Genomic DNA, 16,671 nt, shown 5'->3' with positions numbered 1-16,671 from the left:
CTTTCCCTATTAGTTATTTTTGTTTTGCTTTACTGGGTACCTGAAGAAAATAATTTTAGTCTTCTGAGTGGGTGGTCAGGTTGTATTTTAGCAATGCAGAAAGTGTCTGCATGGCTGTATACTCTATGGAAGGATGATGCACTTTCAATACAGGAGAGCAACTGGGACAGAAGATGAGATATATTTTTAATTGTGTATGAAGTCATGAAAAAGTTTGACAGAAACAGTTTTTAAGACCTTAGTTTGGGTTTAAGAAAACAGGTCTGGAAATGGAAATAGATCCATAAGTTACTGGCCCAATGAGAAAAAACTGCTGATTAAAAACCTCAGTTAAATGGCAGACGTTTTATTTCAGGCTGTGATGTTAAAATACGAAAAGTTAAACCACACTATGTTCTAAATCTTCCAAGTGGGTTTTGTAATCTCTACTTATTTAAAGAAGATCTGTCAGCAAAGATGATGCTGCATGTGTTTATGTTGTCTCAGTAGATAGTTAAAATGTGACACAAGAAAATAGTAACATTTATGATAGCTGCCAGCTATTTTTTCTTGGAATCTTTGTCAATATCTTTGACAATCACTAGGTTTACTTTGAGTGTCAGGGTTTTGAATTGCCATGATTTCCTTATGCTTCTCATTCAATTACAGTTTAACTATTGCTTATATAAATGTGTAAGATTCAAGATGGGATGACAGTGATGTCAGTAGTATCCTTCACAGGACTCCGTGCAGGAATTCCGTATGAACACGTTTTTCAGGATCAAGCCTCTGATATTTTTAGCAGTATTGTTTAATTTGTGTAACTGATACTTACGAATTGCAAAAAGTATTTTGATTAGAGTATTCCTCAGTAATCCAAGCTGCAGAAGGTGGCCCACAATTTTTTGGTGGGTCCGTACTAAACGCTGTCAATAATGTTTTCCATTAAATTTTGGTAAGATGCAAGGTAGTTCACAAAAAACTTCCAGAGTGCAGTTTTGCATTGGAAGCCACTGAACTAACGCATTATTTCTTCTGAAGTTTAATATGGAGAAATTTACTAAAAAATACAATCTCACAAATTTGTTAAATGATGATATTCCAAATAGGAAAACCTAAACCTGGCTCTGAACTCAGCATCTGCCATTGGCTGTACGGTTGTCAATATTGGATCACAAGATTTGCAAGAAGGAAAACCACACTTGGTATTAGGACTCTTGTGGCAGATCATTAAAGTTGGTCTTTTTGCTGATATTGAGATCTCCAGAAATGAAGGTAAGAGTAATGCCAGGTATAGCAATGTCAGCCACTTGGAATTATCTCAGACCACAATAGCAATGATTTCACCTTTCTTTCAAACTTGATTTTAGCTCTTATTGCCTTGCTGAATGAAGGGGAAGAGCTGGATCAATTAATGAAGCTTTCCCCAGAAGACCTCTTGCTACGCTGGGTGAATTACCATCTGGCCAATGCAGGGTGGCAGAAAATCAGCAACTTCAGCCAAGACATTAAGGTATGTAGTTACTTGCTCTCATAATCAAACATAATGGTATTAAAACACACTGTGCATAGAAAAAAATTAGATCAGAAGAATTTAGAGATAATAGTAATCTGCTTTCTCGGCTGTAGGTTCATCCTGTGTTTTTCAACACTGAAAGAGCATTATTTTGATCTCTTCTATCCTATTTAGTTGCTCATCCCATGTATTATCACATCACAGTGCAAAGTGAACATTTCCAATAAGCTTATATCCAGGGAAGTTTTAATGTTGTAAGATGGCTGTTAGAGTTGTTTAGGACAATTTGCACCACCTTATTAGCTGCCTAATAACTCCCAGTCACTGCTTTGCTGGTGTGTCAGCTGACTGACACAGGGGCTGAAAGGTTCCTTGGGGCAGGTGGCAGAGCTGCATAATTCTGTCTTCAGTCATTCTGCATAAGGCATGCAGAGCATTCTAGTAGCCCAGATGATGAGAGAACGCAGCAACTTTTTAAAATTAAAAGCAAAGGAGGAAGATTCCCTCAGGTGGTTAGACCTCCTTTCATTAGAGAAAACAACGTCAATTAGTTGCAAGTTACATCTTTTCAAATGTTACCTAGAAGGCTGTTATTGAAGCAGACTGTAACTAGGGTTTTATATGAAAACTGCTACTATGGTAAAAATATTATATGGTGTTTAAGAAAAGTATTAAATACTTTTAGAACTAGTACGGGTTTATTTTTTCTTGTAGTTTCTTACTGCAAAATTGATCCTTTTTGTGGGTAACCACATAAATTTGCCCTGAATGTCTTAATTACAACAGTCTAGTTAATATTCTGCTGAGTACTTTTAACTAGCATTGTCAAGAATAATTAGGAGACATTCCTTTTCTCTGCAATCTGGCTGAGTAAGTTCTATGTGAAGCAGGGTAGTAAAATGGCTGTATGACCTCATCCATATTCACTGAAATTAGGGTGCTGTATTTTTGCCTCCTATGGCTTTTGGATTGGACTATTAGAGCAATAAATGTCTAGGAAAGGCTACATACTTGCTGCTTCTTTTTTTTTTTTTTAAATATTACGCTGCTTCTTTTAGGATTCGAGAGCATACTACCATCTGTTAAATCAGATTGCACCCAAAGGAGATGACCTTGATCAATTGCCCATTAAAATTGACTTTACAGGATTTCATGTAAGTATCCAGAAATGTAAAAATAGACTGAAATTATCTGAGACCTCTGTATATGTATCCAACATTCTGGTTACCAGGTTGTCCCTGAATCCCCTTTTGTTCCCTAAGGTGTGCAAAAACTCAGCCAGATTCCTCAGTGCTAGAAAAGCGTAAATGGGCAAAAACTTGAGTAGGTTGTAAAGTGCTGCAGAAAACAGGATAATGCATCCTGCAGTCTAAAGTTTGGAGCTATGGTTTACTTGGAGTAGTGTATGTTGATTTTCAGTTGGGTCATCGAACATGAATATTACAACATCCTGCTCAGTTCTCCTTGTCTGGAATTCAGACAAGGAAAAAGAGTAAACTAGACAAACCTTGTGATCCTTCCTTTAACCAAATAGTATTTAGAAATAACATGTGAGCCCATCCAATAACCAGCAGGAAAGTGCAGCATCCATCAAGCTATAAGTTGTAAAGGGACAGAGGGTCTAAAACCAGCCGACATGGATGTGAAAACAATTGTCTAAGCTGCTTTATACTGCTTGTTGGAAGGATTATTCTGAGAGTGCATTTGATCCAAAGTTGAACTGCGTGCCTGAGATACCTATATATCAATCAGAATCTAAGGTAGAATCTCATTATTCGTTACAATTGTGAAACCCACGTGCAAGATTGTTTGCTTATATGCTTTAGTTCTCTTAAACTCCTTGTTTGCTTTGTTTGCTCCTGTTTGGGATTTTTTTTTTTGAGAATGAAAAAGAGTGGAAGTTAGTTTTTTCCATGTAATTTCCTACAGTTCATATGATCAGTTTATTAATAATAAAGACCAATGAACAAAACACACAATTTGCCAACTTACGGTGATTAAGAGGCAAAAATATTAAAAAAGAAAGTGAAGCATTCAAACTCTTACTGAGGGTTTTGGTTGTCATCTGTAATTACTGTGCTTGAGAATATCAGTTTAAAGCAGTGATGATGAACCTTTGGCACATGTAGAAGAATATGCAATATGGGAATCAACAGCCTGGAAATGGAAATATAATCACTGCTCTTCTGGCTGCAGTTGCTGTGATTCATGAGGAATGCTGTGCTGACAGCCACAGAAGTAAAGGACAGTAGAAGAAAGAGGGGAATTGTCATGGGCTGTGAGAGCTAACTCAGGCATTGGTAGAATGAGGGAGGAACTGACGTGGGTCTTTTAAAGATTTCCCTACCTGAAGATTTGGTAAAATCTAGTACTAGACTTAACTGTAAATTAATTTTTGTTTGTTTTTCTTTTCAGGATAAAAATGACTTGAGGAGGGCTGAATACATGCTCCAACAGGCAGATAAATTGGGCTGCAGACAGTTTGTAACTCCAGCTGATGTGGTTGCAGGCAACCCTAAGCTCAATTTGGCTTTTGTTGCAAATCTCTTTAACACATATCCAGCCCTGCACAAGCCTGATAATTCATCTTATGATCTCAATTTATTAGAAGGTACTCAACCTACTAACTATACAGAAGATAAGAATATTAGTGATTTCTATTTAGGTATTCCTTCTAGGTTGTGATGTAGGATCCCTGTGTGCTGGTGCCTGTGTTTACTCACTAGCAGGCAATATAAGCCTTAGTAGAAATCCCCCATTAGTGTGTATATTGTTCACTTGTGTTAGCCTGACCAAATGGTTATTCCTGAATAACCTTCTGTCATTCATTTGCAGGAGCAAAAACTGTCCTCCTACTTTCCTTTCAGTTTCCTGTGCTTCTTTCCATGCTGTTTATAGTTTAGCTGATAGACAAATTGTAGCCTTTCTTTGCAGTGCTATATTATGCAACTGTAATAGTCTTTAAAAGTATTTTTCACATAGTGCATTTATAGATATATGTGTATATTGGTTAGCTGCCTTTTAAAGTAGCCTTTTTGTTTTTTTAAAGGCTTCTGTATCAGCCCCCCATATTAATCTATTGCATCAACAGCCTGTATAGAGCCTATGGTTTCAGGGAATTTGGCCTTTAACTGTACAGTTCCGATCTCTAATGCTAGAGATAAAGGGATAATTGGTCACAACCTTTGGCTGTTGCCCTTGCCGTGGACCAGCTAATCTAGGATAATGAAATGGCTCCTGCCAGTGTATTTCACAGTTGTTCACTGATCTCAAAGGAATGTGAGAATCAGGGGTGCTGCACTCGGGAGACATCATCAGCAATGTTCACATAGTCCTCTGCACTGCCTTCTCGTGCCTTCCTCTTACTCTTCCTATCAGGTTTCCTTTCCATCTAGGTGAGTCCATCTTCCTTTGCTCCTGTTTTTTCATAATTTGTCTGCACTGCTGCATCCCCTTGTCACAAATCTTGTGCCCCTCAGACCATTCTTATTTCAGGCTTCTTGCACTTCTAGTTTCAGCTGTGTGCCAGCTGTGATGTGATAGAGGTTGCAGAGCACAGGATGTTGTCTTCCCTTTTCAGGGGAATAACCCCAGTCACTGCAGTCCCTGCTGGCCAGGACAAATGATTGAAGGAAAGGTCTGCTCTTCCTCTGCTTCAATTTTGTTAGAAATGTCAGCTCTTGGAAATGTATACAGGAGCTGTGTGAAGGCGGAATATGTTCAATTCAGCTTCTCTGCTCTGAAGATAAAGTTGCTGGTGTGATTTGAAATACTGAAAACTTGGTTAAATTTGGAACAATTTTCATTGGCATGGGAAAAACCAGTTGAATTAGTTTCTGGACTTTCCTGAAACTTTTAGATGAGATCAAAGTCTCAGCCAAACCAGTTTAAAAAGTTACAATCAGCTGAATGCTACGCTATGATTTTGTAATGATAAATACCAGCCAAATTTAACTTATTATTTGCAGTATATATTTTAGAGATGGATAATCATGCCAATGTTACCTGTTCAGAGAAAAGTAGATGACTCTTTTTTGCCCTCAAATAATAATTCCCATGGTGTCAAGTAGATCTAAACCATCAAAATAGTTACTTCAGCCCAAAGACAATGTTAACGTTTTTTTTCCTGTTAATGTTTGTTTTCCATTAAGTCCTGTGTTTATACTGATGTTTTCTCAAGCTAGTGATATAAAATGACATTAATTTCTTTATAGTTTTCATCATAGATTGTCTGTTGAAATCTGATTCATAATTTATAATGCTTTCCTGTTTTGCTTCATGAAATGCAGATTTGACCCCTCCTAATGTAGGTACTGTATTTAGTACTTTTCTGTACTCCATAAAAGTGTTTACTCTGCAATTTTTCTTTCTTTTTTTTTCGCCCCTATTGTTTAATCATCTCTGTCCTTTTTCTGGTTGATTTTTTGCATTGTTCTTACATTTTTCTATTGTTTTAATATGCCATCATAAGTAAAAGAGAAGGAAAAACCCCACAGCATACAAAGTGGGGGCAAGAGTTGCAGTAAGTCAAATGCCATACAGGTATTTTGGGGGGTTTAGCCAGTAAGGGCTTTCCATGAACGGAGACATCAAGCTGTAGGCATGTGTGGGTGAGTAGAGCTTTCTGAAAGTCTTCATTTTCCTGCATAAATTCCATCTTTTCAGGCACTGTCCCACCCAAAGAGTGTGGTGTGGCTGTCCTCTTCAGTTTAAGACGATTAATGCTGTGCATAAACTGACATCTGCCCTGATAATATGTCTGGTTATGTGCACTGATATATGGAGAGCATATCCCTCAGGAATACTGACATAGCAAAATGAACATTTGATATTGTGTGGGGTGGAGAGGGCAGTCCTGAGCTCAGTTAATGCACGACCTTTGCATGTTGCTGCTGATCCAAGGAGCCTCTTGCTCTTGGGGAAGGCAGCAGTTTGGAGTCGAAGTCATGCAGAAAGTTGAGTTCTTGGGGGGAGGAAGAGGAGGAACTTGTGTCCACCCACATTTCCTCCAGTGTAGATTCCTGTGCTATTGCTTAGATCACTGGCAGCCTTCATGGCTGTCACCACGAGAGGGTTAACTACTCCCACTCAGGCTGGCTGAACTTTGGCTGCAACTGCATCTTGAACTCTGTTGTCTTCCAGAGATAATCTTAGATATATTTGGAGCTTTTTGGATTCTTGACCCCCTCCCTATGGCTACTCTCCACTCAGTTCCACAGTGTAATGATCTCAAAGAAGAGATAGCAATAAATATAAAGGATACTACCAAATATGCTCCTCTCTCTTTTGTGTAGCTCTGCCCCCTTTCTGCAGTTTTCCAATGATTTTGGCTATCTGCTGCACCACTCAGCAGAAGATATGCTCCTGATAGGATCACAAGGTATATTTTGAATAAAAGAATAGAGAGAAAAAATTGGTCAGTTCTCAGCCATCTGGAAAACTTATGAACACTTAATGTATTGCATGATAAAGGGATTTGTTTAGAGTGGCATATTAAATATTGTATGCTGGGTTTAGTTCCTGGATTCCCACTCTCCAAAAGGGTCCTGCCCAACTTGCATGCTCTTGCTCCTGCTTGGCTACTTTGAATTCTCCTGAAAATGTTAAGCATGCATTTTAAAATTCTCAGTCTGAGTGCAGTTGCTGAGTATCTGTTTTTGTGGCTATGCTGTTTAGTAAGAGTTCACTGAATAACCTTGGTACTGTTTTTGCAATGGACAAGTGTTCCTAAAAGCACTTTGCAGTCAATATTTTAGGTACTGCAAATCAACTCAAAGCTCAGTAACCGTAAAATCATTAAAAAGAAGCATAAGGCACTCACTTCAAAAATCTATAATCTCAAAGATATTCTTTATAAACTTAAATTATATATCACTCTTGAGTTGTGGTTGTTTTTTAAATGGAAAAACTGATACTTTTAATAACTTTGTCACAAAGGTTGATTCTGGTGACCTTGCAGAATAGTATTTTCTTTGTTTCTTCTGTTTCATCAGTGACTCCTTGGTTATTTTTACAAGTAAATATTTGAAACAAACACTAATTCAAATTACATATGAAAAAATTCATAATTTAGAAAATGTGTCAGTAAGATGAATATCAACTACTTAATAATAATTGGAAAGAACCTGGTAAGGTGGCTGAAACTTTTAAAATAAAATTTATTCTGTTAGAAATTGTAAACTACAGCTGAAATATCTGAAGTCCAGAGCTTTTTGTATAAAAGGGTAAGAGACCTAGATTAAAACGGTAATTTCTGTCTAAAAATCAATGTTATGTCATAAGTCTAGGCGTGGAAAGATAATGTTAAAGAGATTTTCTTTCTAGTCTAATGATAAATACATGTTTACACAGTAGCTTCATTTTACAAAAACATTCCTTATTCTGTAGTCAGTCTAGAATTGCAGTACTAAACAAGATGGTTTTCATGCTGTATAAACCTCATCAGACAGACTTTGTATTGTTACCCTCTAAGGAGCAAATGAAAACAGCAAAGAAAAATCTTGCTTAGATATCTGTGCTTCAGTCTGGAGAAATCTGCTCTCTTTTGCTGTTTGGAGAGATTTTCTCCCTCCTCAATGTCTTCTCTGTTTTCTTAACTGTGGATTATCAACCCAGGGGGGAACAAAGTGATGAGGTTATTCCAAGCTCACATATTCAGGCTAAATATTTTCTCAAATGCTCCTCTTTGATGCAAGAGAAAACAGCTTATGCAGCAGTAATTCACATGCAGGTGGCCACAGAGACGTTGTTAAAATTTAGGTAGTGTTGTATGTAGAAAATTAATGAATTATTGCAAGCTGTAACTTTATAGAGAAAGAGAGGTTAGAACTCATGATTGCAATAATAAAAGCGATCTAAGTCAGGAAAGTGAAGGTTGGGGTTTACTTCCTAGTGAATTTTCTGCAGTTCTTGTAAGTAGAATTGCTGGTTAAAACTGTGGGGATAACTGGCCCCCTCAGCAATATAAATAACTTCACAAATTTAACCAATACAACACTGCCTTGCTAAGTTTTCTGTGCTAAAAACTGAAAAAATGAAATCTGTTGCTTTGGGAAGGCCCTTTGCAAATTAATACTGTCAACTTCTGTGAGGAGAGGGTGGAGTTGTAGTGTCTGGTGTGTTAGTACTGACTTTTTATTAAAAGATGCCATTTCAAACAGATTTAATGGTACTGTTGAATGCAGTTTCCACTCATTTTATTTTTAGGAAATTATTATTAATCAACTCCATTATATATTAATTATGTGAAATATAATAAAAAATTATTTCTGTATTTTATCAAATTGTATTTACTCAGAAAAATGTAGTCGAAATGTAGACAGGGCCCTGTAGTGCCCCTGTCCCTGTGCCCAGAACTGAGTGAATCTGAATTGGACAGGATTGCCTCATAGTATAGACTACTGTTTGGGAAATAATGAACTCATTGTGGGGGGGAGGGATATGAGAACGATTTAAACATTGCTTATTAAAGTGTTTTCTCCAATAACTTACATAGAATTATATTTGTCACCATAGGAGAAAGTAAGGAGGAAAGGACTTTCAGAAACTGGATGAATTCACTGGGTGTAAGCCCTTATGTTAATCATTTATACAGGTAAGATTTTTTTTTAAAAACAATGATTTGATTTCCCTTGGGTGACAGGGGAAGAAAGAAGGAAAGAAGAGGGGAAAGTTGTATTTCTACTAGAATAGTGATTTCCAGGTTTCCACTTCAAAACTGGTCTGTAGAACCACATTAAGCAGTATCTTAACTAGAATACTGTAGTCATAATCTAGAAATACTAGAAAACCTAAGAAGGTTTAAATGTTCCGTCTCACTCACTTGTACTTTGAATTACATCTTTTTAAAAGTTGAGCTAATTGTGTTTTATGATGCATAATTTTTGTGTTCTTAGTAGACTGTAAGAAGCTCTGCAGTGTAGTATTCCTGCAGATAAAGGGCTTTATAACAAGCTTTTTAGATGCTTCTGGTCACTTTCAAATTGTGCCAGAAGTTGATTCAAATCCTGTCAATAAAATACGGGATTGAGGGAGTAAATGGGAATACCTGCTTGTATGTATATTTACTATTAGGTTTCATTATTTCTGTTTTCTGACCTCTGTGAAGTGATTTGTAGGTACCTTAATGTGGAGAATTTAATTTAGTAAGTAGCTGATGGGGATTAGCAGTAATGCAACATATAATGAGAAAATAATACTTTTCCTACTGTTACTCTTTTGCAAGATAAGTACATTGGTTTTGATTATTCATTAGCAAAATACATCTGTAGGCATCTGCCGATAAAGCGTGAGTATTTAACATTTGGGAAGTTCCTGAGGGAACTAAAACTAGATCAATAAATTAAAACTCTTTTAGCAGCTATTTTGTCTGTGCCTGCCCTATGAAAGTAAGTATTTAACTGAAGCTGGTAAAGACAGTGGCTGAGCTTGTTTCACTAAGATTTGTGAAAATGATGAAATTAAATGCAGAATTTGATGTATATAATTGCAGGAATCAAGCAATAGAATATAGGCCAGTTTCTTTACCGAACAGCACAAATTTTTATTAAAGAGTCTGCAATTTTTCAGCAACTTAATTACACTGTGAGAAATCTCAAGTACTTACTTTCATTGTCAATCTGAGCTTTTGTACTTAAAAACATTGTTTTGCTCTGGTTTAGTGACCTTTCTGATGCTTTAATCATCTTCCAATTGTATGAAATGACCCGTGTGCCAGTTGACTGGAGCCACATCAACAAACCTCCTTACTCATTACTCGGTGGCAATATGAAAAAGGTGCGTGGATGCTCTGGGATGCAGTCCAGTTTCACTGCTTCCCATTGTGCTGATGGCAGTCTGTGTTGTTGAGATTTCTGTGCTACTGAGACAGTCCTGGGGGAAAATAAAAGGAAAAAATATTTTTCAGTTATTATCCCAAAGAATAAATAGCAGCTATAGCACATATCACCTTAGTTTCTAAACTTTTTGGCAATTTTTAGTTTATAGCCTAATTTGGATATATAAGTGAAAGCTTCAAGTCACATGGCTATTGTTGCTGGATGCTCTTATACCATGAGGTATTTCCTCCCGGAGCAGTTTTTATATGCTGCCTAGAGGATTTAGGCAAGACTTGCAGAATCCAAGCTTTCAGTTAGATTTGTGGTTGTTGTGAGGCCTGAAATGTAGAGGATAAAAATTACTGCCTGTTTAAGAATAACACATTTCAATATCTTTCAAAGTATAGTTTTGATATAAATATATTTTATTCACTGCCTTAGTGGAAACTTGGTTTTCTCAAATGTGGAAAAATATTGTCATTGGAATCTAGCACAATTGCATTTAGAGTAAAAACTGTCTTATTTTAATCACAGTGTAGCTAGACTGGAAATCTTTTCTAGCTTCGAATCTCACCATAGGTAACAGTAAGCCAGTCATTTAAAATACACATAGATTATAGGTCTATATTGCAGAAATATTAAGGTGTTTTCATTATTTGCACAAAAAATTTATTTTCAGATTGAGAATTGCAATTACGCAGTAGAACTTGGGAAGACAAAAGCCAAATTCTCACTGGTTGGTATTGCTGGACACGATCTAAATGAGGGTAATCCAACTCTGACTTTGGCTTTGGTATGGCAGCTGATGAGAAGGTAAGTTAGGCACAGTGTATGATAGATGTATATATATGTGTCTGTGCACATGTGCATGTGTGTCTGTACATCAAAGCAAATTAAAGCTGCTGCTCAGGTCACCGAACTCTAAATCTTAGAGCAATCTCTAAATATCCCTGTTCTCAAAGATAAGCTAGTATATGTGTTTTGTACTTTTACATACTGTGTAGTGATTGAAACCACGATGTATAGCGACAATTAAAACCTTGTAAACTAGAAACTCTGATTAAAATTATAAATCCTGCAGCAAGTAAAAAGAGCTTATTTCATATTGATTCCATGTATCTTTCTGTACGTAGAGAGTAATTTAAATATTTGTAAAACCCAAGTAGATGGTGATATATACTACAGAAGTTAAAAGGGTAAAAAATTATAGGCTGTCACATCTGTAGTTACATAAGTATCATCAAATCAAAATCTTGCTACTGTATTATGCAAGAAAAAATAAAGTGGTTTCAGTAAAAAGAGTGTTTTATTGCAAATGTTTTCCACATAGTTTTCTGAGACCTATCTCTAAACACTTAATGGTTTTTGTACTCAGACTGTTGTGATTCAGTTTTCAAGGACTAGGATGGTAGGGAGCCGTTTAAACTTAGAAAGTAAAATTAATTATGATATACTGAGTAAAACAAAGGCATGAAGATGTTACAGTGAATATTATCAAATTTGGGATATTATTTTATTCTTGTAAAAGTGATTTCAAGTACTAAGTTGTTTATAAGGTAAGGGTACGTTATGAAGAGGAGCACTTGGCATTGTTACAATATTTTACTTTTGCTTGTAGCTTTGTACCGTTAGAAGAGTTGAATTCTATCACTCATTTTAACTTAGGCTCCTGTTCTCTTTATTGAAGGTATACTTTGAATGTACTGTCCGACCTTGGAGAGGGGGAGAAAGTAAATGATGAAATTATCATTAAGTGGGTGAATCAGACACTTGCAAAAGCAAATAAGAAAACTTCAATTATAAGTTTCAAGGTAATCAATTTTATTTACTTTTCTTTCCACATATAAGAAGACCTGGCATTTTTAACCTGATCTGTTAACAATTTGGCTTTAACAGTGGCTCTCCCATCACCTAGCAACTTTGTATAAGGAAATATTTCTGACAGTCTGTGACTCTTCAAAAATATTTTTAAAATCTGTTATTAAGAAAAAGAAATAATAATAGCTGCAGTAAGATACAGAACAAAACCCCCAACAACCAAAAAAGAAAAAGAAGTTTAAACTTTCAAAGGGGCTTCCGTCTGAAGTTACCAGTGTTTGGGCATGGCATGTCATATATTTTCCAAGTTTTTGGATATAGGCACTCTCATGCTTGTACAAGTGTGAAAAACAATTTTGGAAATACCGGGGGCAGATGAGCACTTCTCCTAGGAGCTGGTTTAAAGGATGTTCTCAGGTGTGACGGAGCCGGGAGAGGGAGCCCACGGTAACCAGCGACACCTTGTGTGTTCCTTGGCACTGCTGATGTGCAGCAGGCTGGGGGAAAATAGGAGTTTTTCCCATTCAGGAAAGAAGAATACATTGATGAAGAGAGTATTCCTTCCACATTATTTAAGTGTTAAACATGAAAGAAGCCATATGTGTGTCAGGTGTGTTATTCTGCATGAATCTCTTGCTTTAGAAATGTCTGGTTAATAATTGCACACAAAGATAACATTCTTGTACAGGTTCATTGTATAACCTGAAGCAGTTATGTCTGTGGTTCAAAACACAAACATAAGAACCTAGCAAGTTAAATATTTGAGAGTTCACTATGTTATGAACTTTAATTAGGTAAGCATTATTAATCAAAAAATTAAGTAAAAATACTTCATTTTGACTCTAGAAGGTAACTTGGGCCTTCATTTTCTTATGAGAAATATTTCTTATTTCTACATAAATTGTTGTAATGGTGGTATTAAATAAGTTGAAAGTATGACAGGAATCTGTCCCAATATCTTGCCTTTGGTATGCCTGTGTTTTTGGGGGGACACTGGTTGCATTTTTAAGGTCATTCAAATGGTGTTTTTAAGATAATTCAGCTGATGGTTGACCAATAAAGATAAGGAGGTACTGATGTAAAGTGCCACTATTCAATATTCTTTTTTTTTTTACTAATAATTTTTTACAACATTCACATAAATATTGTCTTTCACTGTTTGGATTTTGGGATTGCTATGGCAAGCAGACCGTAGAGAATGCAGAAGTCCCTCATATTTCACTGTGGACTATGGAAGCCAAATTCTATTGTATTGCCATTAGTTCAAACAGTAAAAATGATAAAGGTGTGTCTTGGGAATATACTCCATGCATTTAATGTCTTGAAGCAGAATTATATTAGTATTTTTAGATGTATAATTAGTATGATGGCTCTGTGGAACTTCCCTGAGTTGGAAATCATCGTTCTGACCTGGTGATGAACGCAGCAGTGTCCTGTGGCTTGTGCTCAGCCACTGCAGGGCCTGAGCCAGCCTCGCTGGCACTGTCTGTTCTTGCTTTGGCATCAGCAGCTCCTTCTCTGCCTGGACAGTTGGGAAGGAATAATTGCAGCAACAGCACTTGCTCTTTTAAGAATGTCTGTGTATTAAATACAAAACACAGACTGCTCATGCTAGCTCAGAATATCATCTGAGCTGAAAAATTGTAAAAAGAGTGAGCCATAAACTACTGGAGAAAACAGTTCTGTGGCAAGAAAATAAGGAAAATATACATATTGGGGAATGTAAATATCTTTTTATTGTTTTGAAAGTCTGGTCCTTGAACTCCTATCAAAACTCCTTTCCTTCCTTAGGGCTTAAGGAGGGAAGTTTAATGAAATAAATTTAAACTGTTTGTGCAATAATGATACCAGCACAGTGAACATTATAATACTGATTGCAGAAAAGAACATTAGATTTCATAAAGGGTGAGGAAAACCTTCACACTGAAGTAACAAAACAGGCTTCTGTCTTTCAGTATGCATGCAAGATGTGCTGCAGGGTTTTTTGCATTTGAAGATGGAGTAATCAAAGCAGATTGCTTAAACTAATCTTGTGAGTCTTTTTCTTTTAGGACAAATCAATTAGCACTAGCTTACCTGTCCTAGATTTAATAGATGCCATTGCACCAAACGCAGTTCGTCCAGAAATGGTCAAGAGAGAAGACCTTTCTTACCAAGACAAATTGAATAATGCCAAGTAAGTTTTAAATGAATGCTTCGTATTTTCTCGAAATGCAGGAAATGCATGAATTCACAGTGTAATGCATGATTTACTGATTTATTAAGAGAAAGATGACACTAATATTAACTGATTTTTTTGAATAGAATATAAGTTCTAATATTATTGGGTTATTTTTCTAGTGTATCTAAAATACAAACTCAAATTCACAGCTGATAAGATCTACCACCACTGCACTGCAATTGGTTTCTTAATAGTTTGCCATAACTCATATTGGTTTTGACCAAAATAAATGCTTTGATAACCAGTAGCAAAACATCTCCCAGTACAATTGTCAGTACATGCTTTCTTCACAATAATGTCCATTTTCTAGTAGAGCCTAAGTACTGATTAAACAGGCTTATCCTGCTATTGAAATATGGTTTTGTTGTTGTGAATTATGACATATTAGTAGATGCCAGAAAAATAACAGTATTCGTTTTCTCTTGTTTTCCAAGGTATGCCATTTCAGTTGCTCGAAAAATTGGTGCTCGTATTTATGCTCTCCCAGATGATCTGGTTGAAGTAAAGCCAAAAATGGTGATGACAGTGTTTGCATGTTTGATGGGAAGAGGACTGAACAGAATAAAATAATGAAGACATGTAATATAACTTTCTGCCATGTTAAGCACGATGAATGCCTCGCAGTTTACAGACTTCTGAAGCTTACTATGAGAAAAATTGTATGCACAAATATACTCATCAATTATCTTTTAAAAATGTGTTTATATTAGTTAATTTTATTCAATTTCATAACACATGAATTATTTATGGCTAATACTGTTTTCAGAACATGTTCATTAACAAATTAACATCATAGATTTGTATTGCTTGGAAAAGCCCATGTAAATCAAGCTTCATTTGTGTTAGTTTCCATAGCATTGTAAGAATCTGCATTGTTTTACATATGTTGTTTCAGGACCAATTATGAAACACTTTGATTTTTGTGGGTGTTACTTACATGTAGTCATACAAGTCTCAAGGTGCATTCCAATCCTGTTGGATTTGACTCCAAACTGCACAGAAGTTATCATCCTTGCCTTATTCTTGGAGAGCTTAACTCCTGTTGGAGCCAGTAAGGGTCTTGTCATTGACTTCAGTGAGAGCAAGTAAAGGCCTGTGATAATATCTGGTAACTAATGAATACTGATTAAACTGATGAAACTTTTTTGTGGGAATAATCTTTAAATATATGTAGTAGTTTTGTTCTGTTACTTAGCAGAAACTTTTACAAACCATGTTGTACGAAAAAAAACAGCAATAGAAAGCAGAAATGTCCTGTCATTATCACGTCTGCATATGTGTTAAGTTTTGCAGTTGGACTAAACAGCTGTTGGTTGAGTTTTTTTAACCTTTTCATAAAATATTGTATTAAGAAAACAATAAAGAGCTGGCTAGTCCAGTATGGGATTTCACATTACTGTACTGCATTTCCTTATAGATGATTCCTTTGATTTTTCTGAAGTGTGTATTGCGTGTGCAGAGGTTTTGTGTAGAAAGATTGGTGCATTTTCTGGGTGAGATGAAGTCCATAATTTTTTCTTAGTAATTTTGAAGTAAGTATTTGTACTCCTTTTTCATCAGCTGTAAATTTTCACTAATCATGCTGGAGCGGGACATTTAATAAAATTGTTACCAGAAGCCAAACAATAAGAAAACGAAATAAAAATGAGATTATTTTTTTAAGTATGAAGCTTCTACTTTCTCTCACCTCCTGAAACCAGTCCTAAGTGTGGCAAAACCCGAGAATCCTGGTAAGTGAGCAGTTGGACTAAATTTTACATCTTCACTATCTTGCACACAACATAGCAACAGTAAGGGATGCATCCATCCAGTTTTCATTATGTAGTGGGATAAAGGGGACTGGAGGGAATTAAGTGCTTGGATTTGAATCCATTTGCCTCTGCTTACTGGTTTGTATTGTTTGCACAAGGCGCTTGATTTACTTGGTTTCTATTCCCAGTTCAAGATGATGACAGAGTATCGGACAGCATTTGAGTTCTGGAGACAATTCAGTCCACGTCCTCATTCAAGAGAGGTTAAAGGGAGGCTTACTTAATATCTATACTCTAAGAATAAATGATCTCTTATTAAATTATATAATCCTGAAGTACTGTATTCACCTGCCAGGCATTTGGTAGCTTACTCCATAAAACCCAATATTTCCTGTTTTATAAACTATTGTTGTAAGTGCCCAGACTTACTTTAACGTCGCTTTGCTGAAACTGAAATGGGTTTTCATGGGCACCCATCTGATGCTGGGGTGAGCAGGGCCGCAGTTACTGTAGCGGCTGGGAGAAAACAGTTAAGGGCAAACGCAGCCGTGGGGGGGCCAGCAGCTGCTG

General features: G+C 36.3%; 1 protein-coding gene across 6 annotated transcripts in view; it reads left to right on the top strand.

The window, feature by feature from the left end:
- Nucleotides 1-16,012, top strand: part of PLS1 (plastin 1) — a 42,843-nt gene extending 26,831 nt beyond the window's left edge. For 5 of the 6 annotated variants that reach the window (XM_017726480.1, XM_017726477.1, XM_017726478.1 and 2 more), the window contains 11 exons: nucleotides 1,089-1,254; nucleotides 1,350-1,492; nucleotides 2,554-2,649; nucleotides 3,911-4,106; nucleotides 5,785-5,805; nucleotides 9,011-9,089; nucleotides 10,156-10,270; nucleotides 10,991-11,124; nucleotides 11,999-12,122; nucleotides 14,181-14,305; nucleotides 14,785-16,012. In XM_017726480.1, the coding sequence (XP_017581969.1) occupies nucleotides 1,089-1,254; nucleotides 1,350-1,492; nucleotides 2,554-2,649; nucleotides 3,911-4,106; nucleotides 5,785-5,805; nucleotides 9,011-9,089; nucleotides 10,156-10,270; nucleotides 10,991-11,124; nucleotides 11,999-12,122; nucleotides 14,181-14,305; nucleotides 14,785-14,920 (1,335 nt within the window). In that variant the 3' untranslated portion in view covers nucleotides 14,921-16,012. The remainder of the gene's footprint in view (nucleotides 1-1,088; nucleotides 1,255-1,349; nucleotides 1,493-2,553; nucleotides 2,650-3,910; nucleotides 4,107-5,784; nucleotides 5,806-9,010; nucleotides 9,090-10,155; nucleotides 10,271-10,990; nucleotides 11,125-11,998; nucleotides 12,123-14,180; nucleotides 14,306-14,784) is intronic. The other variant, XM_008644141.2, reaches the window with a different exon arrangement.
- The last annotated feature ends 659 nt before the right edge of the window (nucleotides 16,013-16,671 follow it).

This window comes from Corvus brachyrhynchos, unplaced genomic scaffold (genome assembly GCF_000691975.1).
Source record: "Corvus brachyrhynchos isolate BGI_N302 unplaced genomic scaffold, ASM69197v1 scaffold221, whole genome shotgun sequence".
Classification (NCBI taxonomy): Eukaryota; Metazoa; Chordata; class Aves; order Passeriformes; family Corvidae; genus Corvus; species Corvus brachyrhynchos.
The sequence above is the reverse complement of the archived record's forward strand: the minus strand, read 5'-3'. Positions and strand labels throughout refer to the sequence as shown.